Below are 26,971 nucleotides of genomic sequence, written 5' to 3' on the forward strand. Positions count from 1 at the left end.
TCAGTGCTTGTCAGAGTAAGTGCTCATTAAATGTAATTCTTATTATTATCACTGCACCTCCCCACCCCCCAGGACCTCATTGCTGACTTGAAGTATGAGCTGACGGGGAAGTTCGAACGGCTGATCGTGGGCCTGATGAGGCCACTTGCCTACAGTGATGCCAAAGAAATTAAAGATGCCATTTCGGTAAGAAACGGGGATGAATATGTGCATGTAAGGGATGGGGGTATGGTGATGGGAAGATCCTGGGCTCTATAGCAAACATCTGGTGAGCCCTGCACCTACCCAGCAGCTGTGTCTTGCTCTAAGAGGCAGCTTGCCAAAACCCTACCCCAGAGCAGGCAGATGTGGACAGATGTTGGAGCAAAGCAAACCCCTCAGCCCAGACCCCCACACTAGGAGCTTGTAGTCCCAAATAAGTATCCAACATGCAACAGGCCAGGGACACCCTAAAAGAGGCCCACAGGGTAACTTCCTGGGCTTGGAGTGGTTGGAAGAGGCATCCCAGGAGATGAGAGGATCAAGTCAAGCCCCAGACCTGGAGAAGGTTGATGGATAGGAGTATGGAGGTCATTCTAGGCTGGGGGAAATGGCAGGAGAGGTTGTGGAGGTATTTTCAAGATAAGAGGAGAAGTTTAATCTGATTGAGGCAGAGAGTTGCCCTCCAGGAAGAAGGGAGATATTAAAAAGCCCATAATCGGGGCTGGGGGTATAGACTGATTGGTAGAGTGCTTGCCTTGCTTGCACAAGGTCCTGGGTTCTAATCCCCAGCACCAAAAAAACAAAACAACAACAACAACAAAACAACCCTTAATCGTGCCTAGCACTTCACCTCCTATAAGGTGATACTGTCTTTGCTGCCAATGAGCTATTAATCATGAATTCGTTCCATAAACTGATACTCTTAGCTACGTGAGAGACTATTGCCTTCTCAATCTCCCTTAGCGTTTGGAAGAGCAACTAGCATCATCTCCATTTTTACAAATGAAAAAACTGAGGCCCAGAAAGATAAAATCTTGCTCTCGCTCTCTCTCAGATGTTTTAAGATTTTTATTTTGTATACAAAGAGCTAGCATGGTTCCTTTCATTGGGTAGATGTCTCGGATAATCCATTCAAGGAAGATCACTTAGTCCAATTTAAAGAGTCCTCTCTCCTACTGACACCCTGGTGGCACATGTTGAGACCATATTTCCCAGTATGACTATAGCAGTTTGAAAGTTACAGCAAGAATGAGAGCCATGGTGAGCTTTCCACAGGTGACTCCAGTAGATGAGCTGGTGACCCATCTGGCTTTCAGGGGTACAACTAGGCCAAAAAGCAAAAGCAAGATCAAGTTTCTTAATGAGACATTCAAGAGCAAGCTGCCCAGTGTTGCAGGTCCAGAACCCAACTGGTGCCCAAGACCTGGGGTGGGAGCACCCTGAGTAGGGGCGGCTGGTATCCTACCACCCCTGCCCCTAACTCCTGTGTGCCTTTTCTCCAGGGCATCGGCACTGATGAGAAGTGCCTCATTGAGATCTTGGCTTCCCGGACAAATGAGCAGATCCACCAACTGGTAGCAGCATACAAAGATGGTGAGATGGGCAGGAGGGGCCACTCGGGATCTTCAGATATGAAATGAAGATGATTTCAAGGGTGGGGACACTGAGACTATCCATCGCCTCTCTGATTCTTCCACCTACCCGTCCATCTTTCCAATGAGTCCCTGCTCTGTGGTGGGTAGACGAATGAGATAACAGAGAGACACAAACAAAAATGGGTAATCAAGACTATACTTTCAGGGATCATTTCTATAGTATGTTACTAGAGAAGTTTCTCTGATTGTGTAGAGTACCAAAAACCACGAGGAGGAGTTGAAAAAAAAAAAAGGGTAATCAGATAAACATGATAATAAACATTGGGGTTAAATGTTATGAAGGAAACAAATAAGAATCAGACTTTGACAGGGAGGACCCACTTCAGATAAGTCACCAGGGAAAGCAATTGTGAGAAGAATGGAAAGACAGTGCTTTTGGCAAAGGGGACAGCAAGTCCAAAGGCCCTGAGGTAGAAAGCACTGGTAGCCAGATAAGGCTGGAAGAGGTAGAGGGCTGGGCAGCGTCACACAAGACCTTCAAGAGGGAAGTGATGTTTTATTCAGAGTCCAGTGACAAATAGGGGCTTTCAGACAGTTAATCTTGTCACTGTGGATTGGAAAGAACCAAAGAAAAGCGGTAGCCACTGTCCTTGAGAGATAATATTGTCCGCGGTCAGATGGTCCAACAGGGACAGAGAGAAGTAGATAGATTTCATGTCATGATGTCTTAGTCCCAACAACTGCAGATACACTCTGGGTCTTGCCACGGTGGCCTGTAGACTGGATTTGGGATTTGAAACAAAACAGGTGATCATTTGTGGGGTAGCAAGGGACCTTTTTCCTGGATCCCTGAGGCCTCTGGATGAGGCTAGATCTCATGTTCCTTTCTGCAGCCTACGAGCGAGACCTGGAGTCTGATATCATCGGCGACACCTCTGGCCATTTCCAGAAGATGCTGGTGGTCCTGCTCCAGGTTAGTTAATCCATATGAGCCTCTGAGCCCCTCCCTGGCGCTCTCTCCTAGAGTCGGGCTGAGGACCATGGGCACCTCCTCCAGGCTCCCAGACAAATGGCCCCGCGAGGGGCTTTTGGGGAAAGGTCCTTCTCTTGTGCTCTGCCTTCCTCATTGCCCACCCTGCAACTGCCCCTAGCCTCTGGATCCCAAGACGGTTTCTCTGGCTCACCTGGGTATGGAATTGGGGACCCCCGGGGGGTGGGCCTGGACCCATCCTTCTGGATAGCACAGTGCCTTCAGAAGACCCACACATCCTTGGCACACGCTCCTGTCTTGTGACCAGTATTCTCCCTGTGAACTCCTTCCTCCCCTCTCTGGGCCTCCCTCTTGCCACTGCTCCTCCAACCATGGCACCTGCCCGGGATACCAGGAGGGACATGGTGCTGCAGGGCCACCTGCATCACATCACCCACCACCAGGCTGTGCTGCCTTCCTGCTGCCCATGAAGTCCATCACAAGAGGACTCTAAGAAGGCCTCACACTGCTCTCCATGGCTGAACTCAGTCTACCACGTTGGATTTTTTTCTTTTGTTTTCCCACATGTTTAAACACCAAAAAACTTTGAGTTAATTGCTGACATTCAAAAATAGATTTTGCTCAGTAACCAGATTTCTAGATTCTTTGGATTAATAGAAAATTCTGGCAACATCAGGCCTTCAGTGACTGGAAAACGTGTCTCTCTTGCCTGCTTCACTGTGTCATTTCTTTTCCTGGCACTCTGGGGACAGGCAAGGCAATGTCTCAAGTCCAGCTCCAAGGACCAAACCTTTCTGAAGCCTCATGTATAAATCAAGCCATTGAAGCTGGGCACAGTGACACATTGAAATCCCAGCTACTTGGGAGGCTAAAGAAAAGGGATCACAGTTCAAGGCCAGCCTGAGCAACTTAATGAGACCCTGTCTCAAAAAAAAAAAAAAAAAAAAAAAGGAATGTAAGTAATAAATAAATAATAAACCAAGCTACCACTTTGTCCCTCTCTCCACTTCTCTCTTCCCCTTCCCTCTTTTACATTAATTCTTCCTAATTCATCTCTTCCTGTTTCCATTACAACCTATCCCTCATATTGACAGGATGGGGATTTATCAGTTGTGAGGAAGTGTGTGATCTTTGCCGCATTTCAAAGTTTATTTTGGGGGGGAGGAGATTCCCACTCCTGGATCTTGGAGTCAGGGATGTTGCCTCGTCACATCTAACTAGTGGCAGCAGTGTGGCACAGATTGCAGGCATGCCAGCTGTATCGCATGGTCAGTCCCAGAGAAAGCCCAGGGGGTTGAGACCCAGTGTCACGGGGAGAGAGGATGGAGCACAGCCCTGGCCAGGCCTACTGCAGACCTCTGCCCATTTGCTCAAGGAGCTCAGTGTGGTTTGCCCTGGTCCCTTTGATTAGCTTCCTGCTTCTAAGCCTCTTCTATCAGATGGAGCAGAGGGCTCCACAGAGCAATAGAAGCACCAAGGGGATCTGTTAATCTTTGCAGCCTGGGAGCTCAGATCATGGGGCCCAAGTTCCAAATCCTCATTGCTAAGTTGGGTTAAGGTATGAGAGCTCCAAATAATAAAATGCAAATGCACAGCCCCTTTGCCCCTGTGGTATCATTGTAGGGATATGTGGTGGGTAATGCCAGGTCCTATGGTGGGGGCTAAACAGAGCTCAGAGGCTGTCTTCAGAATTCTCCTGGAAGGGGCACCTGGAAGGACCGTGGTTATTCTTAGGACTCTCCTGTTTGGTCACAGCCTGGGAGAGGGGTCCCGTGATTCCCTACAGCATAGATGCTACTATCTTGATCCACTGGTAGCTGCTGTTTCTCCAGACCTAGTCACTGCTCCTGGACATTTCTGGACCACCGGGATTCCTCAGCCTTCCTTGTCTCCACCATCATCACCAGGTCCTTCTCCTGGCCCTGTAGTATTTGAAACCTATTTCTTGTCTCCCTATCCAGGGAACCAGGGAGGAGGACAATGTAGTGAGCGAGGACTTGGTACAACAGGATGTCCAGGTAAATGAGCCCTGATGGAGGTCCCCAAGGCATAGCAGAGGACCCTTGAGAGAGGGGAGAGGTTGGGAGCCCTGAAAAAGGCTGGAGGTGAAGCCATTTGTATCAAATACCTCGGTATTTGGCACTTTGTTGAAGAAAAGGTTTAAGTTGTCTTTCAAAGATGCATAACAGAGAAAATTGCTGAGATGTATTTTGGAGGTTTCATTGTTTATTCATTTGTTTACTTCATGTTTTTTTGAAATTAAACACCTACTCTGTGCTGGGCACTCTGCCAAGCATTGGGTAATCGCTAATGAACAAAATCAAACAGTACTGGGAGAGACAACTCATGTTGATCCCACAGACACTTCTCTATCAATATACCATAATGTCCAGATGTTTTCAGCCTCTGCCTTATGTTGTTGTGACTATAGGGACAGGTAAAGAGAATGCTATGACATCATCCCTTCTTGTTGGGAGGGAAAGAAATGGTTAGGAGACAGATCTATGAGCAGATCATAATGCACAGAGCCTTGAAAAGGGGAAGAGAACCCTGCTGGAACATTAGGGAGTACTTTGAGAAAGAATGGGACATTTAATTTGGGACATGAGGTTGAATAGAACCTTCTCCAGAAAGGATGGAAGAAAGAACTCGAGGTTTATGCAGAGGTCCAGAGGCCACTAGTTATTGGTATGGTTCTGAGTGGCCTGGCCAGTGTCTCCTCAGGTTTCTTCTCTGAGTTAAATCCCACCTCTTCCCCTTTAGGACCTGTTTGAGGCAGGGGAACTGAAATGGGGAACAGATGAGGCCCAGTTCATTTACATCTTGGGAAATCGCAGCAAGCAGCATCTTCGGTTGGGTAAGCTCCAGAGAAGACCTACAGCTGCCCCCTACTGCAGCCTGTCCTTTGAGGTCCCTATTTCTTCTCAGTGTTAGGGGGCACTCTCAGACATCCTGTCTCTGTCTCACTCAGTGTTTGATGAGTATCTGAAGACCACGGGGAAGCCAATCGAAGCTAGCATCCGAGCGGAGCTGTCCGGGGACTTTGAGAAGCTAATGCTGGCCGTGGGTAGGTCCTCATGTTGCATTTCCAGGGCCTTTGAGGGATTCTGGGATACCAGCCCAGGAGTGAGGGAAGAGGGGAACTCTTTGTTATCAAGTTGAGAAAACCAGATGGGCCATGGATTCTAAAGGTGGAGCCAGGGCAGCTTGGCTGCAGGAAGCCAAGTTGAATCTCAGCTACTGACCTCCAATGCTGTAGAGGGAGAAAGCGCTGAGCTTAGAGTTGGGATAATGATGACCATGATCGGAGGCTTATGTGGAAGATCTGCTGTACCACACACCACACTGAGCAGGCATGGTCATTATCTCCATTTCACAGATGAGGAAACTGAGTCTCACAGAGACTGAGTCACATGCCAGTGGGTAGTTTTATAATGAATTAGGGGTGCTCTGATGGTGGGATGCCAGGAGCTGACCAATCAATGGTGGAATTTAAATTCAAACCCAGGGTTTATAGCCAGGCATGGTGACGCACACCCGTAATCCCAGCAGCTCATGAGGCTGAGGCAAGAGGATTACAAGTTTGAAGCCAGCCTCAGCAACTTAGCAAAGCCCTAAGCAACTTAGTGAGACCCTGTCTCAAAATAAAAAATAAAAAGGGCTGGGGATGTGGCTCAGTGCCCATAGGCTAAATCCCTAGTACCAAAAGAAAAATCAGGGCTTCTTCCAAATTTGCTGTTGCCCTAGGTGGGCAGGTAAATTAAACTGACTGGGCCTCACGTCCTCCATCTGTTAAACGGGAGCCTGACCCCAGTTATTTGTTAAATGCTGCCTGACCCCAGTCATTTGCACGTTTGACATTCCAAGAGTCACAGCAGCTGAATCAGCAGTAAGCTGTGTGTTTGCATTCTGTGGAGGAGGGCCTCATCTTCCCACCCAGAGCTGCCCTCTCCAGCCTAACGTGACGTGATGTAGACAGGGTCAGGAACACGCTACCAGCAAGATCGGAAGTGATTCGGCTGCCAGTACCTTTCTGGTGTAGCAGAATCTAAAGATGCACCTTTTCCACCTCCACCCCAGACTCTACCCCCTGGCCTGGCCTAGTTCCCTGTGACACCTGAAAGGATGAGAAAGATGAAGTGGGCCTTTGAGATGGGCTACTCAGATTTCAACAGGCTCATTTCCTGATTTCTTTACCCTCTGGGTTTGTGATAGAGGCAAATGGATTCAAGGTGCTCTGGGGCTAAGAGCTATCAGGAGCCAGGGTTCTTCCCGCCTCTGAACTAGGTGACTTCTAAGATACAGAAACCTAGAAGGGCTCAGGCGCCATCCCCTCTGTGTTCCAAGGTGGCCGAAATAACTCTCCCTCTTCCTCCCTTTTCCAGTAAAATGCGTCCGCAGCACCCCGGAGTATTTTGCTGAAAGGCTCTTCAAGGCCATGAAGGTATGTGGGGGGTTGATATAAACCAGGCTGGGTGGGGGGCTCTGCTCACCCCTCACAGGACTGTTGGGACTCGGGCAAGTCTTTGATGTCCACTGGCCAAAGAGAGCCCTCAGGGATTGGCCATGGGCCTCACCTTGGTGATGGCACTCTGTCCCAGGTGAGCTCTGGAGCCTGGGACACTGAGTGCTTACACATCCTGCCGCGGGTATACCTGCCCCGACCTCGTGATCAGTCGTACAGTAAGTATGGTGGCAGACGACACCCAGTCCATCCAGCCGTGTGTGGGGGTCAGCCGCCCACACTTTTAAAAACTAGTGATTAACCAGAATGTTTATGTGCAATGTGCATGGGTAAAAACGCTTCAAAACACTTCGGGAAACATTGTGACGTAACTGCCAACACTCCTTATGATCCAGCAGGTCCCCTTTGGCTGAGTTCTTGAGAACAGTATTTCACAGGTTTTTACACATAGGACAGAGAAACTGAGGCTCTTTCTGTGGCACACCAGAGTGAGTGAATGCAGTCATTGGCTGCCAGAGGCCCAAGGCCCAGGAGCTCAGGCTTCTCTGGCTCTTCTTGGCCATCCCAGAAGGGAAAAATCGACTACCCACCCTGCTCTGTCTGCCAGTGTGCCATAGTGAGGTTGGGCAGCTGAGTTCTGGAGAGATGTTTACCTGTACACGTGCTCCTAAGAATGCTCGTGACATTATCATCTGTAGGAAAAAAATGGGCAGCAACCCCATGTCCACCCAGAGGAGCATGGAAACATAAATCTACAGTAGTATTTTTACAAAGTTCCAAAATGTGCACATCTAAGTATTGCTTAGAGTTGCAATATTATAAAAATCATTGGGGAAATCAAGGATGAAAATGATATTTTCAGACAGAAGACAAGGTTTATAAAAAGCAAGAAGGGATACACAGGGACCTTCAGAGGGAACGTCAATGTCTGCCTCTTTTATTCTTTACTGGCAACTAAACTGGGGGCTGTCAGCACCACAGCCTTCTCTCAAGGCCCCGTTACTTGACCCTGCTTGTCTTCCAGGGCCTGGGGACTCGCGACAACACCCTGATCCGCATCATGGTCACCCGCAGTGAGCTGGACATGCTGGACATTCGGGAGATCTTCCGGACCAAGTATGAGAAGTCCCTCTACAGCATGATCAAGGTCAGCAGACCTCATAGGGGTGCAGTGGGGAGCAGAGAGCTTTCTTCCAAGACAGAGGGCTTGGGAACCACTACCAGGAGAAAAGGCACCATCCGAGAAAGCTGGGGATCTCTTGGAAGTTCCAGGAGCCCGTGTCTTAGGTCTCAAGTGTCAGGAGTGCTTGTGAGAAATGAGGCTGAAAAGGAAGGCAGAGCTGTATCGTGGAGGGCACATGATTTGATTTAAGGATAAGGACTGTGAGTCACCCACCTCCACCCCCGCCCGGGGCAGGGGGAATGTACATTCTGCTGGAAGACGGTACCCATTGAAGAATAAATGAGAGTTAATTGAGGAACCCCTCTGGTCATGGGCCAGACAGAGATGCTTGTGAGGTGTCCAGCCTCTTTTTCACAAGACAGATATAAAATTAGGGGGGCTTTCCTTTTTTTTTTTTTTTTTTTGGAGTGAAGTTTTTTGGTGACAGGGCAAGAGATCTCACTTGTGTTCCTAAGGTATGTTTCCAAATTTTGTGCAAAGATAAACCAGTAACTTCTCATAGCCTTTAATATTTTGAAGTTTATTAAGAAACCTCAAGCAGGCTATAGAATATGCCATTTATTATTGATACGTGTTTGACTTTTAGCATTTCCCAATGTTTTCTTTCATGGAGCCTGAGTTCCATGGAATATTTCCCTTAGAAGGGCTGGGCTAGGGACTCTGGTGGCAGTGGTGTGCTGAGGCTCTCTCACGCTGGCATCTGGCAGCAAGAATTCTCCATTTTGGGAAGTATTTACACCACAGAAATTGGCAAATACCTTTTTTCCTTCCTACTTTTCTTCCTTCCCCCCACCCCCGAGAGCCTGTTGTTAAATATTGACCAGCCCACCCTGTTAGGTGGTCTAGGACACCTCCACACTCATTCGCTGTGAATGTGTGTGCAGCCCTCCACTCTTCTGGGCTATGCAGAACCTTGCCTTCTGTCTGAGAAGAACCCAGGGCTGGGTGAGAGGTCACCTTTATTTCTCTTTCTTCCCAGAATGACACCTCTGGCGAGTACAAGAAGGCTCTGCTAAAACTGTGCGGGGGAGATGATGAGTAAGTGGCTTCTTGGGTCAGGCCGGAGGGAGTGGCCTGGGATTCTCCTGGCTTTCATCCCGATGGATGGATTGGATGTGCTGGGGCTCCCTCTGAGCCAGGAGCACCATGCTGGTGAAAGGTGGCCTCTGTTGACTTCTATTGTGTTTGTGGGTCTGTGGAAGTGTCTGTGTGTCTGAACATGAGTGTGTTCTCTTATACATGGAGATGTCTCTTGTGAATAAGTTCTTGTGAACTTGGAAGGTCAAGGTGGAGTTTGGACCAAGAATATGGGGGTCCAGCCAGATGCAGAGGTACACACCTGTCATCCTAACCACTCAGGAGACTGAGACAGGAAGATTGCAAGTTCCGGGACAGCTTTGGCAACTTTGCAAGTCCCTGTCTCAAAATAAAAAGGGCTGGGGTGTAGCTTAGTGGTAGAGCACTTTCCTTGACATGCAAGGCCTGGGTTCAATCCCTAGCACCTCAAAATGAAAAAGAAAAAAGAGAGAACATGGGAGTCCAGGCCCTACTACTTTGTAGCTGCTTCTCAGTTACATCGTGTGTTTTATAGGGAGAAATACAAGCTCCTGCTCTGCCTACTCATTGATTAGGATATTTGTATCAAGTGCCTTCTGTACAGCCCTGTGGGGAAGCTCCCATTGAAGCCTACAGTGTAGCAGGGGATGCGGACCAGTATGCCAACATGGTCAGCCCTACAATGAGGGAGAAGTATAGGCACCATGTACATGAAAGACAGAGGTGCACTGACCCTAAACTGTGAATGCTCCTCAAAGATGATGGGGCAGAGACCCAAGGAGGAAGGGGAAGAGGAACAGCCAAGTAAAAGGAGGGAGAGTGTTTGGGGTAGAAGAACTCACAAGTAGAAAGGCCTGGAGACAAGGATGGACCACCTGGTTTGTCATATAACTGAGGTCACAGTTACATGGTGCATGAAGAAAGAAACAAAGCAGAGACCTGGGCCAGGCCTGGGACCTCTTCCTGTCGTGTTAAGTTGGGCCATGGCTTGATGAATTTGTAGAAAGGGAATTGTGAGTGCTCTGATTTCTCTTCTCTGAGGTCTTTAAGAATCAATTAAAGAATCAGGTGTGGTGGTGCACACTTGTAATCCCAGCAGTTTGGGAAGTTGAAGCAGGAGGACGGCAAACTCAAGGCCAGCCTAGACAACATAGTGAGACTTTGTCTCAAAATAAAAAAAATAAAAAGGGCTGGGGGCATAGCTCAGTGATAGAAAACCCTTGGGTTCAAGCCCCAGTACCCACCACACCCTACCCCAACAGGATCCATTAAGGAAGGGAGGGATACAAGAGCCTCCTGCTAACTTTGGTAAGTGCCATGGAGTCTGCCGATTCAAGGGGATACCTCGGTACTTTGCAGGAGATGTAGGGACAACGTCATCCTGGGCCCAGTAGCCCGTCTTCCCAGGCATACACACCGTATCCCACCCCTTGGCCTTTGAGAGGGTTTGAGACAGAAGTCACTCATGTTATTAAGAAGAAAGGGGAGGCCCAAGGATTGGAGAAGTCCTTCCCCACTTGGATCTGGGGCCAAGAAGGCTTCTGGGAGAAGCCAGTGTTTCAGGGAGCTGGAGGACAGCTCAAGAGAGGATGGAAGATGCTCAGGAACGAGGGAAGGGCTCTGGGTAATGAATGAAGCCAGGCTGAAGAGAAAGGAAAGCCACAGGTGTGTGTGTTGGTGAATGTGTGTGTGTGTGTGCGCGCGCGCGTGTGTGTATGTGTGCGTGTGTTGTGTATGGAGCATTACCCATAATGACATTCCCTCCTTCCCCCCCTCAACCCCCCTCAACCCCCTCCATTCCAGTGCTGCTGGCCAGTTCTTCCCGGAGGCAGCGCAGGTGGCCTATCAGATGTGGGAACTTAGTGCAGTGTCCCGAGTAGAGGTCAGACCCTCCCCACCTCCTGCTTGACCACCAGCTTCCACTCTTCCGCTTGCACCTTCCTGCTGCTCTGGTTGGCACCCAGCTGCCCCCTGGCGGCCAACCTGAGACAGATTCTCACAACTGCAGCTTCCTTTTCTCCCCTCGAGTGATGAATTGGTTGGGGGATCTTCTGGAGGGGGCACCTGATTCCTGCATTAACTTCTAACACGCTGGGGAGTATTCTGGCCCACTCACTGCTAACAGGGCTTGCTCAAGCAGAGACCTGGCTGGTTCCATGGGGTTCCTGTTTCATCCTGGGTCCAGTAGCCAGGCTTCCCAGGCATACACACTGAGATCCCTGGGGGCACTGAAGGAGTCGAGGCTGTGCTCCTGAGCATCCTCAGACCTGGGGTCCACAAAGACAGAGATGAAATGTTTCACAGAAGCACTTGGGACAAACCATTCCAGAGGCCAGTAATACTTGGCCCACACAATTTGGAACCTTGGATTCTATAAGTCACTGTCTGGGATACTTTGGGCAAGTACCCACCTGTCTCTGAGCCTCTATTTTTGCATCTTCAAAATGAAGGGTTAGTCATGGCCATCTTGGTGACTTAAGGGCTCTTGAGCTCTGATGTTCTTGTTGTAAGGCAAGAACTATTAATGTAAATGATCTTAAGTTAAACAAGAAATGAACTTAGTCTGGCAGAGTGGAGGACCCTCAGGACGTTAAGTGACACCGAACCCCACACAGTGGGAGAGCAATTCCTCTTCAATTCCATCGATCTTTCTGATTATGTCAAAGAAATAGTCTAAGCTTGGTGCCAAATGAGTCCCAGCACTCATTGACTATCCTTTTTCACAGAGCAAAGGGCCAAGTGTAGTGTCACATGCCTATAATCCCAGTGATCCAGGAGGCTGAGACAAGAGGACCCCAAGCTCCAGGCCAGTCTCAGCAACTTAGCAAGACCCTGTTTCAAAATATGAAAAATAAAAAGGGCCAGGAATGTAACTCAGGAGTAAAACACCCTTGGGTTCAACCCCCAGTACCAAAAGGAAAAAAGAGCGAAGAGAGCTGGCTCTGAGTTCAGAGCTTTTGGCAAGCGATGACATCTTGTGAAATTCGGTCATAGTTAACGTTGTTGTTTTTTGTTTTTATTACATTTTCATGGGTTATCGGCTTTTATAGCGTATGATACTTCCTAATTCACTATTGTAATATAATTTTTTTCAACCATTAATTCATCTAACAAGTATCTTTTGATGCCTATTATGAGTCAGGCACTATTGTGGGCACAAGAGAGTATATACAAGGACAAAATAGGGAAAAAAATTATCTTTGTCCTTTAAATGTATTCAAATGCACTTCAAACGAATGGGTTGGGTCTTAGTAGCTCAGTGGTAGAACTTGTGTATAGCATGTGGAGACCCTGGGCTCCACCCCCAGCACCAAAAATTAAAACAAAAACAGATATGTCTAAGTAAAACAGAAAAGAAGTTGACTCAGGGAAAATATTAAGACTATCACAGGGTATATGCAAATGTAGAAACTAGTGTGAAGGTCACTTGGGGGTGACTGAAATTTGGGAAACTCTGGTATAATATTTCAGAACACTTTGGCTGCCTTTTTAGGGGCAGTGACTCTAACGGGCAACAGGGCCCTAGAGACAGGGTGGCATTCTGAAGGACTGGGGGGCCCAAATGGAGTACGCAGTCCCAGGAAACTGGGACAGGATGAGTCCTATAGCAGAAGCCGACTCCTTTTCCCTGACCAGCTCTTGCCCTGCTCCAGGCCTGAGACCACCTCTCTCCTCTGTCCCTCTCAGCTCTGGCTCAGGGTCTGTCTGCTGTGCCTTTCCCCTGCCTCTTTTCCCCAAGCTGCTTGGTTTGGAGCTCACGGGGAAGGCTCCCCCCTTCGCATGCTCCTCTCTGGCCTGGCTCTGGAGCCTCTAGACAATTGCTCATGCTCTTTCTGCTTCTCACAGCTAAAGGGAACCGTGCGCCCAGCAGGTGACTTCAACCCTGATGCAGATGCCAAAGCCCTGAGGAAAGCCATGAAGGGACTTGGTAAGGAGCACATGAGGGCAGGGTTGGCCTCTGGGGCAGCAGTGTGGCAGGTTTGGCAATGGGCTGGGCAGGACCCAGGGATGGGACATCCAGCTAATGTCTGCATAATGAGGAGGCCAGGTCTTCACCCTCCTGGGAGCCTCCTGGCTCCTTCAGTGGGGAAAGGAAGGGCACGAGAGAGGGCTTGTAAGGAACTTGGCAGGCGTCTTTCCTGGAGACCAAGGTGCCCCCTCAGGGCCTTGGGTACAGTATACTGGTGTGAAAGAAAGTATTAGGTCATAAAGCCTGGATTTGTGCTGTGGCTTTGCTGCTGACTCACGGTGTGACTTAGTCCTAAGTCCTTTAACTGTTCTGGGTAAAATGAGGGTGATGACCCAGTAGCTGAGAAACCCAGACCTGGAACGAGAGCGCCCCCTGCTGGTCAGCTCTTCTAGGCTGGCATTTGCTTGTTGTGGAAAAAGCCCCACAGCACCCAGCTGGACCTGTGCTCAAGAAAACCCAGCTGGGGACAGAGAGTCAGGGCTTTGGCTTCCATCACCTTTTCTCCTCCTCGCTGTTCCACAGCAACTCCCGGTAGGCTTTAGGGAAAGTCCACTCTTCCAGGCCTCATTTCTGTTTGTCTCGTGGGAATAGTATCTATCACGCATATCTAGGTCTGTAAGATGATAGATGTAAAAATGAGTCCTGTGCCAGATCTGAGGTTGATGGCACTGTCTGAGCCAAGATTAGAACCAGAGTCCCTGACTCCCAACCCAGTGCTCTCTCCCTTCGTAGGTATCCCTTTTTCTCAACCAGTGACTTGACAGAAGGAAGCTGGGAGGGATCCAGGGGAAGTCAGTGGCCTGAGCCAAAGACAAAGGGCCGGCAGGGGCTCAGAAGCACATGACTGCCTGGCCAGATTTCTACCTAGATGGGGACCATCACTGGGGGGACATGGAGAAGCTGAGTCATAGGCCTTCCTCTGAGGCATGTGGCTTTGATGATTCAGGAACCGACGAGGACACCATCATTGATATCATCACGCATCGCAGCAATGCCCAGCGCCAGCAGATCCGGCAGACCTTCAAGTCTCACTTTGGCCGGGTAAGGGCCTCCCCCCATCCACGCACCTCCCCTGATGAAGCTCATCCCCTCACAGCCAGCTCTGCACTGTTGGGCACAAATGTCTTCATGGCAATAGGAACCTCGTGTGATTAGATGATCTTGGAATGTCTCCAGTACTGGGTTTGGGCTGCCGCAGACATGCCTCTTGGCTCCCCCAGTTCCTTGCTATCAGTGACACTTGTGCGAGATGGCACAGTAGAGGCAGAAGCTCAGCATGGGTCCCCGATCAGGGATATGAGTGTTTTCAGATGGTGCTTTGGGGGACTTGCAGTTCCTCTGTGCAGAGAGAGAGCTGGCTTCAAAGCCCCAAGGCTGAGTGTCAGTGATTATCACACCTTGGTGGCACCTGGCTTAGGCTGATGAGTTTCCCCCAAGATGGAAATGGTGTCCTGCAGCATTGCCTCCCAGGAGAGCAGATCTGCTTCTTGGTTCTTTTTCTCCCACTCTCTTGAACTTCATCTGAATAATAAATGCAAGCCTGGTGCATTGGTTCATGCCTGTGATCCTGGAGGCTGAGGCAGGAGAATCACAAATTTGAGGCCAGCCCCAGCAACTTAGCAAGACCCTTTTTCAAAATAAAAATTAAAACAGTCTGGGCGTGTCGCTCAGTGGTAGAGCACCCCTGGGTTCAATCCCCAGAACCAAAAAAATAAAATAAAACACAAAATAGGGCTGGGGAATGAGGCTCAGTGGTTGAATGCCCCTAAATTCAATCCTTGATACTACCCCCCCCCAAAAAAATAGATATAATATATAAAATTTAACATCAGCAAAGACAGACTCCTGTGACTTTCCCACAGGGAGATCCTGTTTCCTCATTTCCTAATGAGTTTTGATGTTGGCATGACCTTGGCCCTGCCCTTTGTAGGACTTAATGGCTGACCTGAAGTCTGAGATCTCTGGAGACCTGGCGAGGCTGATTCTCGGGCTCATGATGCCACCAGCCCATTATGATGCCAAGCAGTTGAAGAAGGCCATGGAGGTATAGTGTGGGCACCAGTCTCTGCTGGTTCCGGTGGGGCACAGAGGTCAGGACAGTGGCCAAGATTGTCTTTGCCTGGATGTTCTAGGGAGCTGGCACGGATGAAAAGGCTCTGATCGAAATCCTGGCCACTCGGAACAATGATGAAATCCGGGCCATCAATGAGGCCTACAAGGAGGGTAAGTCTGGGGAACTGGGCCTAGTGCTGCTGGGAGGCAGGCGGAAGAAAAGCCAGGGCCCTCTGCTCTCAACCTCAGCCTCAACTCCACCCGCAGCTCCAGCCTATCTCCTTTCTCTCAGTTCACGAGGCTTGGATAAGCCCCTTGGGTGTGCCCAGCCCTGTGTCTGGAGAAAGACAGAGGTGTCCCAGTAGGACAAAGGCATGGCAGTGGAAGAAGGTTTGGAAGGAGGTGAGAAGAGAGAGCTTCCCAGCCCACTAAAGAGAGCGAGAGAGACTTCATGGTGTATGGCCTGAGCAGCTGTCCAGGGCCCACACTCAGCAGGGTCTTCTGCTTAAATGCACGCTCTGCTGTTGCTATCTTCAAATTCTTAGTGTTTAAACAAGTGGCCTCTTATTTTCATTATGAAAAGCCGCAGACAGTTTTTCTCTTATAAACAGTTTACAGTAGAATTTTTGAGTAGGGGAGTGACATGGTCACAGTTGTGCTCCTGGGTCTAGATAGAGGTTTTAAGGGAGAGAGGTGAGATACTATGAGACCTCAACCAGCCATGTAAGCAGAAGGATGCAGAGGAGGTGAGGGTTGATGGGAATACCAGTTGTCTTACAAAATCAGCAGAAGGATGACTGGATGCCCCCGAGAGTTGAATACACACCCCTTCATTCCCACCTCTCCTTGCTAACAACTGCCCTGGCCCAAGTTTGAGCTTGGCTAGCAGGTGCCCACACCCCCTTTCTCTGTCTCAGACTATCACAAGTCCCTGGAGGATGCCCTGAGCTCAGACACATCCGGCCACTTTAAGAGGATCCTCATTTCTCTGGCCACGGTGAGTGCATTCATGGGGCCTGGGAGGAGGGGAAGCATGGCTGAGTGCGAGAGAGGGGTCTCCCCTCTTGACTTCTCAGTGTCTCACCACCTACCCTTGTTCACTTCTCAAAGCTGGCTTGGTGCCATCTTCTCCAGGCAGCCCTCTTTGATGGCCATCAGCATGGCTTTTGGACTCCCAGCTCATAGAACAAGACGACATGGGTGACCTCCTCCTGTGATGTTACCCAGGAGCTTCCTCCACCATCTCTTGAATGCCTCATAACCCAAGTATCAGGCCCTCATCCACAAATATTGAGAGCTCACTGTGTCAGGCATGGCTCTAAGTGCCACCACCACCTATCCTAGAAGGCAGGATTATTGTCCCTGTGTTACAGATAAGGAAAGGAGTTTGGGAAGGTGGAACTGGGGATGCTGAGGGACAGGGATGGGTGCATGTGTAGGAACTGACTTTTCTTACTGGTCTTGTTGCAGGGAAACCGTGAGGAAGGAGGAGAAGACCGAGACCAGGCCCGGGAAGATGCCCAGGTGAGACCCCAGGCCACCATTAGCTGGGCTCTTCTGAGAAGCCTCTCTAAGTGACGTCAGGCCAGGCCCTGGCAGTCTGGAAGTGGGGTAGGCTCCTGCAGAGGTGTCGCCGGTTTGATTGGTGGACTCTTAGACTCTGGGCCCCTCTATTTCCACCCTTTAGAACTGAGACTTTAAGATTTTCAGAATGAGATTTGGCAATAGATGCTAGTCTTCCCGGCATTTCCTATGTGAGCAGTAGGTTCCTCGGAATGGGAAGGGATGTACAGATGACCCAGGTCAAACCTTTCAAGTTACAGTTGAAAAACAGAGGCCAGAGTGGGTGAATGTCTTCTGGAGAAAGTCACACAGCAAACCAGTGGCCCAGGTAGAATTGACCTAGAGGGAGCAGGCTTGGGATCTTGCTGGGAAAGAGGACTTATTATCTATCAAATGGGGCTGAGGTTGAAGAGAGTGTCCTGGGAGAAGCCCAGGGCTGGCATCTCTGTTTTGCTCCGTGCATTCTGTTGTGTCTGAGCATGTATCCAGAGTGGCACATGCTCAGCAATACTCAATAAGTATTTGTTGAATGATTATGGGGGAGGGTTTCACCAGGATCTCTTAGCCACTCATCTGCTGCCCAGCTTCTTAGGCCAGGAAGCTTAGGTCTAGAAATGGCTTCTCCAGAGGCTGGACAACCCCCAATTTATTTCCCCTGATGGTTCCTATGAATGCATGGTCCCTACTGAGGCCATCTGAATTGTCCCTATTGACCTGGGACTTGATCCCAGCATCCACTGGCCTGACCCAGAACCTGTCTCCATCTCTTCTGCCTGCCCCTTCCCCACCCCCTCAAAATCTCAATGTCTTGGGATTGAATAGAGACACTACAAAGGGCAAAGCCCCTTATTTTCAGCTGATGGGTAGAAAATGGATTGAGAGTCAGGCAGCAACTTTTCTGTTCCTGGCTGCAACCACAGGTGTGTGGTATGTTGCAACAGTTAATGAGCTAGAAAAATCCTTAGCGGCACCCCAACAAGTACAATTGCAATGATTAGAATGCATGCTTTATACTGAGCATAATGCTGAACTCTTCTATGTCAATTATGTTTCCTGTTTTTACTGGAGGAAAATGAAACTCCTAAACTTTTCTAAGGGAAGTTTCTAAGAGTAGTGGCGTTGGTTTGATTTGAACTCGGTCTTGCCTGACTCCAAAGTCTATCCTTAATATCATTTAGAATCTTCCAGGACCCAGTCCAGAAATTTCCCCTGCAGCTTAGCAAAACAGGTAGCAGTTGTCTAGAGGTCCTGCCCTTGCTTTGGAATACAGTTGTCAGGAGCTTCAGGGTTCCTAGCTGAATCGTGGGATGTCATTTATATTTTGGGCGCATTTATGGGATAGTCAGGAAATCCAGCCAGACACAATCGCAGCTTGGTGTGAACACAATTTACTCACTCATTCAACAGATGTTTATTAAGTATTACAGTGAGTAGTGTCACTGTGCTGTGAGGGGGCTTTTGGTCTTAGCTCTCTTCCTGAATCCATCCCCTATCCCAAAATTCAACCTTCCAGGGAATGCTTCTGCCTGGTGCCTGGTCTGCCTGTGAGCTTAAGCTTCCAATGGACACTAGCAGCGGGCAGCTGGTTTGCAGGAGAGAAAGGGAGAGAGACAGCCTGAATGGAAGCAATTGAGACCCTTGAGCCAGAGCCCTGCCTAAATCAGCTGCTTCTCCAGATTAGGGTGATAATCCTTCATTTTAGGATGGACCCATTTTCTTATAAACAGATTTTTTTTAAGTTTTTTTAAGATATTGATGGATCTTTATTTTATTCATTTATTTATATGTGGTGCTGAGAATCGAACCCAGTGGCTTGCAATGCTAGGCAAGCATTCTACCACTGAGCCACAATTGCAGCCCTATAAATAGAATTTTATTGTTGTTGTTACATAAGTAATGCATATTCTTTTACAGAAACTAGAAAATAGAGGAAAAGAAAACCTATAGTCTACTTGCACATATTCAAATTGTTTTTCTGTAGATATATAAAAGTAGATCTAGAACATTTAAAAATTAGTATTCTAGGGACTGGAGTTGTGGCTCAGCGGCAGAGTGCTCGCCTAGCACAGGTGAGGCCCTGGGTTTGATCCTCAACACCACATAAAAATAAATAAGTAAAATAAAGGTATTGTGTCCAACTACAACTAAAATATTAATTTTTTTAAAAATAATTAGTATTCTATGCATATTGCTGCATATATTCTTAGAGAGCAGCAACAGTTAATGGCCAATACTATTCCATCTGAATCCACTGTACTTTATTTAACCAAGCCCTCTACCTAGTATCCAAGACTGTTAACACACTCATGATCATTTTCATTAGAATACATTTCTAATGGTGTAGTGGGAAGGCTAGAGCAAAGTGTCTATAAAAATCAAAGGCAGTTGATAGGCAGGACCAAGTTTCCCCCTCAGAAAGATAATGCCCTTCCGTTCTTGGCAGTTTGGTGTGCTTGTTTTGACTGCCTCCTCCCCCAGCCTCTTCCTCTGCACATCTGGAGCAGCAGCAGGTTCTCAGAGTCTATTATTAACAGAGTGACTGCATGTCCAGTTTCCACCTTTCACCACACAGTAACTGTCAATAGCCTCCTCTTTCCCCTTTAGCGTTCTGGTTTGAGCAATAAGCAATGTAGATAACCTAATTATTACAGGACCACAATGAAAAGAAGCATTATAGTTATTTTTAGATAATCAATCCCCAGAGATTTTTTTTTTTTGTACCAAGGATTGAACCCAGGTATGCTTAGCCACTGAGCCGAATCCCCAGCCTTTTTATTTTACTTTATGCACCCCCCTACTCTTTTTTTTTTTTTTCTGAGACAGGGTCTTGCTAAGTTGCTCAGGGCCTTTCTAGGTTGCTGAGGCTGGCTTTGAACTTGTGATCCTTCTGCCTCAGCCTGCCAACCCTCTAGGATTATAGGTGTGTACCACTGAGTCCGGCCAATCCCCAGATTTTTTAATGATATAACAGCTGTATTGAAATATAGTTCAAATACCATGCCATTGACTCATTTATAGTGCACAATTCAGTGGATTTTACTATCTTCACAGATGTATACAACCGACACCACAATCGATTTAAAACATTTCTTCACCCCTAGCAGAAGCTCTGTACACATTGACAGTCACTCATTTTCTCCCATGTCCCTAGCCCTAAGCTACCTCTAGTCTGCTTTCTGTGGCTAGATTTGCCTATCCCGGACATTTTGTGTCAGTAGAGCCACACACCACATGGCCTTGGGTGACTGTCTTCTTCCGCTTAGCATGATGGTTTCAAGGGTCGACCACTCTGCAGCGTGCATCTGTGTCTGTTCCTTCCCATTGCAGAATACTCTCTTGAGGAACTGCCTAGATTAATTTTTTTTTTTAAAGAGAGAGTGAGAGAGAGAGAAGAGAGAGAGAATTTTAATATTTATTTTTTAGTTTTTGGTGGACACAACATCTTTGTTTGTATGCGGCTGAGGATCGAACCCGGGCCGCACGCACACCAGACGAGCGCGCCACCACTTGAGCCACATCCCCAGCCCTAGATTAATTTTTGCAAGAAGTAGCTGAGCTAAAAGGAAAAGCTTTTGTGGGGAATATTATTTTAATCTTCCACCACATTTTTCTTAGAGGTTCTGGGACTTGAACCCAGGACCTTGCACATGCTAGACAAGCACTTTACCACTGAGCTACAGCCCCAGACCTTATCTTAATTTTATTTTTGAAACAGGCTCTTGTTAATTTGCCCAGGCTGGACTCCAACTCACAATCTTCCTGCATCAGCTTCACCTCCGTCTCCCCGAGAAGCTGGGAGTAGAGGAGTGCACCACCACACCTGGCTCCTACTACCTTTTTTTTGTATTATAGATGTTATTGTCTTAAAGTTGTCTTGGAAAAAATACATCCGGGGTTGTCTGACCTGAATAAATAAGAATATTTAGCACTTTATATTATTTTAAATATTTTTTTAGTTGTCATTGGACCTTTATTTAATTAATTAATTTAATTATATGTGGTGCTGAGAATTGAACCCAGTGCCTCACGCAGCCAGGCAAGCGCTCTACCTCTGAGCCACAAGCCCAGCCCATTTGTTTTATTTTTTTAAACGCCGCCCCATCCCCGTTCTTTTTTCTCTCTCTTTTTTTTAAGTAATACGAAGTTTGTTTGTTTGTTTGTTTTTTGCTTTTTGCGGGTTTTTTTAGTGCTCAAACTAAAATTTTTTTATAAAATACATGTAACATAAAATTAACTGTACTTATTGTTTTTAAGTGTACAATTCATTGGTACCAAGTACATTCACATTCTGGGACAAGAATTACAACTAGCTATCCATCTCCAGAATGCTTTTTATTTTGCAAAACTGAAACCTAAACCCACTAACCAGTAACTGCCTATTTCCCTCTCCCCTGGTCCCTGGCAACTGCCAATCTACTTCCTGTCTGTGAATTTGCTTCATGTAAGTAGAATCAGACAGTGTTTGTCCCCTTGTGGCTGGCTTCTTTCACTTGGCACAATGTCCTCAAGATTTAACTGGATTGTTTTTAATACAGCTTTCAATACAGTATTTAAAAACCAGAAGCTGTTCATAATCCTAGTAATCCTGACAAGTCCTGTTTGACATTTACACAGATAAGTAAAGTAATATTCCCACAATGGGAAAGGTAATCATGACATTTCAGAATGAATAAAAGAAAATGCTGAAGTTTTTCTTCACATTCCTTCCCAAAGGAATCCATAGTCAGCCATATCTTGGTAATTTCTGATGTCCTTCGAAGTAAGCAGGGGAGTGTTTATTTATTTTTTTAATCTAGATAAAAGGAACACAGTTATACACAATATGTGTATTCTATTTTATATTTCTATATCATTTAGATGGAAATGCCTTATTAGCATTGTAGATCAATCTCATTCTTTCATTGTTGTTTTTGTTTTTTCCTCTTCCAGGGCCTTGCTCATGCATCCCAGACTAATTATATTTATTCTTTTTTTAAAATTTTTTAGTACTGGGGATTGAACTCAGGGGCATTCTCCTTCTGAGCTTCATATCCAGCTGCTACCACCACCCCCTGCCTTTTTTTTTTTTTTTTTTTTTGAGACAAAGGTATCTCACAAAGTTGTTGAGGCTACCCTCAAACTTGAGATCCTCCAGCCTCAGCCTCCCAAGTGGCTGAGATTACAGGCATGCACCACTGCACCTGGCTCAGTCTTATTCTTTTTTAATTTTTTAAAAATATTTTTTAGGGGGCTGGGGATGTGGCTCAAGCGGTAGCGCGCTCGCCTGTCATGCTTGCGGCCCGGGTTCGATCCTCAGCGCCACATACAAACAAAGATGTTGTGTCCGCCGAGAAATAAATAAATAAATATTAAAAATAAAAAAAAAATATTTTTTAGTATCAATGGACCTTTATTTTACTTATTTATATGTGGTGCTGAGAATCAAACCCAGGGCCTCACACATGCTAGGCAAGCGTTCTACCACTGAGCCACAATCCCAGCCCTCAGTCTCATTCTTTTTAAAAAGTTGTGTGGATTGTTTCTCTTGATTGGCTAAACCATACCGTTTTTTTTTTTTTTCTCAATTGCAAAGAAGGCTGCAGTGAGCATAGTTTTAATTATTTTCAGGCCTTGCCCCATTTTGTATTATGGGGTAGAAGACTTGCCAGTCCATCTCTAGGGCACACTCCTAGCAATATTATGGCTCAACCAAAAGCCACGTGCATTCCAAGTTATGACAGACATTTTAACTTATGCAATAAAAGAAGTTTTCCAGAGCATAAGAGTGTTGTTTATAAAGATTAGGATTTCATTCTATCCAAGAGAATAAAGTAGTCAGCAAAGAGTCGAGGAAGAAAGCAAAGGTGACATCGTCTGGGTACACAAAGGCCTAACTGCTTTTGTCCCCAAGCACAGCCACGGATTGCTGTGCTGTGCATTAGGAAGAATCCTGTGAAATGCCTTCCCCACCCTGCGGCTAGGCTGTCACCCCCAGGTAGATCACCCCCCAGAAGCCTTGGCCATCCTGTCCCAATGCGACAGGCGCTAACTCTGAACGTGCTAATAGGTGCAGAGCACTTTGCACCTTGCGTGTTACCTTCTCAGTAGCTCTGTGGGGAGTGATAGGGTTTCTTTCTCCCAGTTTTCTGACAGGCAAACTGAGGCCTGGAGCCAGCTCCAGGTTACCTGGAGGGAAGGACACACTTCTTTGTCTTTCTCTTATCCCCAGGGGCACATATTTTTAGTTATTTTCAGGCCTGGCCCCATTTTGAGCTTTAGCCCAAAGATCAGAGACAGGCATTTTCCCCTCCTGTCCCTCATAGTGGTCCCAGGGTTTCTAGGGGACCTCGGCCACTCCCCCTGCCTCCCAGGAGCCCCAGAGCCAACCTCTGCAGCCTCTCTGACTCTTGCCTTCCCTTTTCTCCCTCCTCTCTCTCCTCCCCGCTCTCAGGTGGCTGCTGAGATCTTGGTGAGTGTCCCGATCTTCATCTGGATGTTAACAGCCTCAGTAAAGTCTGTGCTTTGGGGCTGGGCAGTGACCTAGGGGCCTTGCTCTGCAGCTTCTCTCTCTGCCCTTCAGGGCCCCTTAAGGACCCTGCTGGGAAAACATGGGCCAGGCAAGTGTTTCCCCAAATTTGCTGGTTCATCTCTGGCACAATTTGGGCTACTTAACCACCGGCTATGATTGTTTTCTTTAAGTCCACTCACTTGTTTGTTAACCTAAAATGAGTTACTTCAAAGGGAGTTAAGTGGATGTAAATAGAACTGTAGCCAACTAGAAGATAACTGAGGAAGCATACACGTGAGGTGTGTTAAAATGTCTGCCTTTCAGGGTGCAGTGGCTCACGCCTGTAATCCTAGTGACTCAGGAGGCTGGGGCAGGAGGATCATGAGTTCAAAGCCAGCCTCAGCAAAAGTGAAGTGCTAAGCAACTCAGTGAGACCCTGTCTCTAAATGAAATACAAAATAGGGCTGGGGATGTGGCTCCATGGTTGAGTGATCCTGAGTTCAATCCCTGGTACCCCACCTCCAAAAAAACCCTAAAATGTCTGCTCTTGACTCTATTTGGGGAAACACTGACTAGGCCAATTTTCCTTGCTTGTGTGCATGTATACATTCCCCAGAGGGGCTCTCTAATTGGAGGACAGAAGGCAGGAGAACCCTGAGTCTCTGTGCCCAATGCCAATTTGGTCCGTCCCCTGGGCCCCAGTCCCCAAGGCCAGGGTGGAAACACCCAGTGCCGAGCCCATCAGTGTGCCCACTGGGCCTCTGGGACCTGAAGAGGGGAATGTGGAGGTTACTGTGCTGGAGGCTGAGGAAAAGGAGGCCAACCTCAGCCTCCTCCCATGGCGGCTGGATCAGCCCCGCTTCCGGCTGCCTCAGCCTCTGCAGATAGGAAAGTGGATCATAACCGGGACTTTCTTATGTCTCCCCTCCCAAATCCTTGTCCCCACCCGGGCTCTGCAGGAAATCGCAGACACTCCCAGCGGAGATAAAACTTCCCTGGAGACGCGGTTCATGACGATCCTGTGCACCCGTAGCTATCCGCACCTAAGGAGAGGTGAGGCCCAACTCCTTCCAGTTCAGCAGGAAGAGTTGCAAATCCAGCAAGAGCCTCTCAGCTCTCTGTGAAGAGGAACCAGTTGCACACTGTCCGCCTCCCTATTCCTGCAGTGGTAGGGGACACTGTGGTTAATGGGGTCACAGGCACCCTGGCATATCATCAGCCTCGGGCCATCTCCCTTCACCTCCTTAAGAGAAGCAGGTGAGATGCCTGGGATAAGGGCTGGCAAGTGGATTTCACCTTAAAGGCCAATGCTGGTGGATTGGAAAGGAGCTGCTGTGTTGAGAAGGCTTCTGAGGTTCAGTGTCACAATCCATTGGTGATATCTGCTAGGAGCATGGCAGTGAGGGGTGGTGGTCACACAAGACCACATGTAAGTGTTTGAACCACAGGCTGCCACACACACAGGCACACCTATGTGTAGGGGCCCTTGCATGAGAAGACCATAAAGTGCCCTTTCCACTAAAGCAGCTGAATATGCATTCGTCTGGCACATTTCAGTACAGCTGGTGCTTTAACATAGTGGCTGAAAGAATGGACTAGGGCACTGAACCACCTTGAAATGAATCCCCCACTTATCAGCCATGTGGCTCTGGGCAAGTTTCTGAATCTTTATACCTAAACCCCTTACCTAGGAATTGGGATTTTTCTTCTGCTTCATGTGATTGTTGTGAGGACACAAAACACAATACATGTCAAGCATGTAGCACTGTCCTTGGCCCATGTGCTGCCTAAGGGTTGTACTCAAGACTAGTCTTAGTGTCCCCACCTGACCCATGAGGAAAAAGAAGCCCAGAGTGGGAAAGGGTTCACCTGAGGTCACTCAGTGAGCCAGGGGCAGAGCCATGACCAACATGCCTGTTCCCTTTACCACACCAGCCTGGGTCCTTTGTACTTGTCCAAGTCCCAGGGGCTTCCAGTCAGCCTGGGGGCTCTGGCCTGGCACAGATTTGGCACTGGGCCCACAGCAACATTGAGGTCAGAATTCCTTCTCACCATGGTCTTGCCTGGTGTATTTAGCCTGTCTGTGGCCACTTCTGCTCCCCTTTCCTCTTCCCCAACACAGCCTGTGGGCAGAGCTGAGTGGGGCTGGGGAGTGGTGATCTCCCTCTCTGAACTGAAGCTCACTGTCACCTCTGGGGCTTCTCTTGGGGTCAGTCTTCCAGGAGTTCATCAAGATGACCAACTATGATGTGGAGCACGTCATCAAGAAGGAGATGTCTGGGGACGTCAGGGACGCTTTTGTGGCCATCGGTAACTGACAGGGACCAAGGGAAGGGACTGGGGAAACTGGGAACACGGCCAGCTTCCCTGAAAGAGTGCCACCTTAGCAGCTTCCTGTGCTACTGGCTCTGGAGAGTGAATTCTGTCTCAGGTCACCTCCAGGGTTTCTGCCAGTTGAGATTGTTGGGAGCATCATGAAGACCTGTTCCAGGCTGCAGGTCAGGATGCAAAACCAGCCCTCCCTGGGGAAGGATCAGTGAGGAGGACAGGGAAGAACTTGGTGTCCTGCAGGACTAGAATGTATATACAAACAGTCACACCCACCACACATGCACACACATAAGGACATGCACATGCAGGATATATTCACACATGACACACTGCACACACATGCACACACACGCATTCTTTCCTCCTCCCAATACCTCTCTTTGGTTCCTCTCTTCCTGCATAAATCGAGTTCTTGACTTTAAAGAAGTCTTTCCCTTTGGGATCTGTATTTCTCTATGTGTAAGCATGAGTAAATAGATAGGAGCAAGGGTTGAGCGCCTAGCTATTGACTTTATTCGTGTTTTTTACCGGCATCCTATTTCATGTGCTATTAAAAGGATGCATTGATGCATGTACTTTCCTTATCTCGCCAGGAGGTGTCAGCGGAAGGATTTCCCATAACTGCCATCCATTATAAAATGCATCTGGACTTCAGAGATGCTAATGTGGAAGAAAGGTGGTTTGGATTAGATGGATAGAAATGCTGTTGCTGTTGTTACTTACCACGTAATGGTTCTTTGCCACCGAGCACAATGTCCGGGAAGCCAAACGGCCTTGTGGTTAAAAACATGGGCTCCAGGGGGAGTCCCTGTTCTTCCACTTGCTAGCTGCATGTTCTTGGGCAAGTCACAAAGCCTGTGTCTCAGTTTCCTTCTCTGTAAAATGGAGATAGCAATAATACCCAGCCTGTAGCGTATTTTTGTAATATTTAAATGAGTAAGTATATATAAAGTACTTAGAGCAGCACCCCCTGCCACAAGGTTGCCACTGGCAAAGTGAGCTTTTATTGTGATTTCCAGCCAGGTTCTGTGCAAGGTTCGTTATGGTTTGGTCAGATCCTCACCAGAAACTTCACAGAGGACAATGCTGAGGTTCAGAGAGAATAATGCTAACACTAGAACCAGGGGCTGCCTGAGTCCAAAACCCGTGTTCTTAACACCAGAATAATCAGCCTTTGGAGACTCCTTTAAATCTTGCCCTTCTCATGTTTCTCCCTCTTTCTTCTCTCCTCCCACCTTGAACATGTGTGCATGGAGTCATACCATACCAAACTACACCACTCCACCCATGGCAGTC

At 47.9% G+C, this 26,971-nt stretch overlaps 1 protein-coding gene, 1 long non-coding RNA gene and 1 pseudogene across 6 annotated transcripts in view; 2 read left to right on the forward strand and 1 right to left on the reverse strand.

Moving 5' to 3' along the window:
- Anxa6 (annexin A6) overlaps window positions 1–26,971 on the forward strand; it is a 51,524-nt gene that overhangs the window by 18,831 nt on the left and 5,722 nt on the right. Inside the window, exons 5-23 of one of the 2 annotated variants that reach the window (XM_046467700.2) lie at window positions 73–186; window positions 1,485–1,575; window positions 2,471–2,550; window positions 4,530–4,586; window positions 5,332–5,425; window positions 5,540–5,635; window positions 6,954–7,012; window positions 8,058–8,180; window positions 9,196–9,254; window positions 11,076–11,154; window positions 13,119–13,200; window positions 14,189–14,283; window positions 15,173–15,286; window positions 15,375–15,465; window positions 16,212–16,291; window positions 16,765–16,818; window positions 23,288–23,305; window positions 24,304–24,397; window positions 25,559–25,654. In XM_046467700.2, the coding sequence (XP_046323656.1) occupies window positions 73–186; window positions 1,485–1,575; window positions 2,471–2,550; window positions 4,530–4,586; window positions 5,332–5,425; window positions 5,540–5,635; window positions 6,954–7,012; window positions 8,058–8,180; window positions 9,196–9,254; window positions 11,076–11,154; window positions 13,119–13,200; window positions 14,189–14,283; window positions 15,173–15,286; window positions 15,375–15,465; window positions 16,212–16,291; window positions 16,765–16,818; window positions 23,288–23,305; window positions 24,304–24,397; window positions 25,559–25,654 (1,576 nt within the window). The remainder of the gene's footprint in view (window positions 1–72; window positions 187–1,484; window positions 1,576–2,470; window positions 2,551–4,529; window positions 4,587–5,331; window positions 5,426–5,539; window positions 5,636–6,953; window positions 7,013–8,057; window positions 8,181–9,195; window positions 9,255–11,075; window positions 11,155–13,118; window positions 13,201–14,188; window positions 14,284–15,172; window positions 15,287–15,374; window positions 15,466–16,211; window positions 16,292–16,764; window positions 16,819–23,287; window positions 23,306–24,303; window positions 24,398–25,558; window positions 25,655–26,971) is intronic. The other variant, XM_046467701.2, reaches the window with a different exon arrangement.
- Window positions 1,767–1,873, forward strand: LOC124109173 (small nucleolar RNA U3; annotated as a pseudogene).
- The window catches only part of LOC124109170 (uncharacterized), a 32,630-nt gene continuing 23,907 nt past the window's right edge, over window positions 18,249–26,971 (reverse strand). For all 4 annotated transcript variants that reach the window (XR_006856883.2, XR_009228911.1, XR_006856882.2 and 1 more), the window contains 2 exons: window positions 26,399–26,550; window positions 18,249–20,205 (listed from right to left, as the gene is read on the reverse strand). This is a non-coding gene — a long non-coding RNA (uncharacterized LOC124109170). The remainder of the gene's footprint in view (window positions 20,206–26,398; window positions 26,551–26,971) is intronic.

Source organism: Marmota monax, unplaced genomic scaffold, assembly GCF_021218885.2.
Source record: "Marmota monax isolate L192 unplaced genomic scaffold, Marmota_monax_Labrador192_F-V1.1 WCK01_AAM20220418_F8-fsc00415, whole genome shotgun sequence".
NCBI classification, from domain to species: Eukaryota; Metazoa; Chordata; class Mammalia; order Rodentia; family Sciuridae; genus Marmota; species Marmota monax.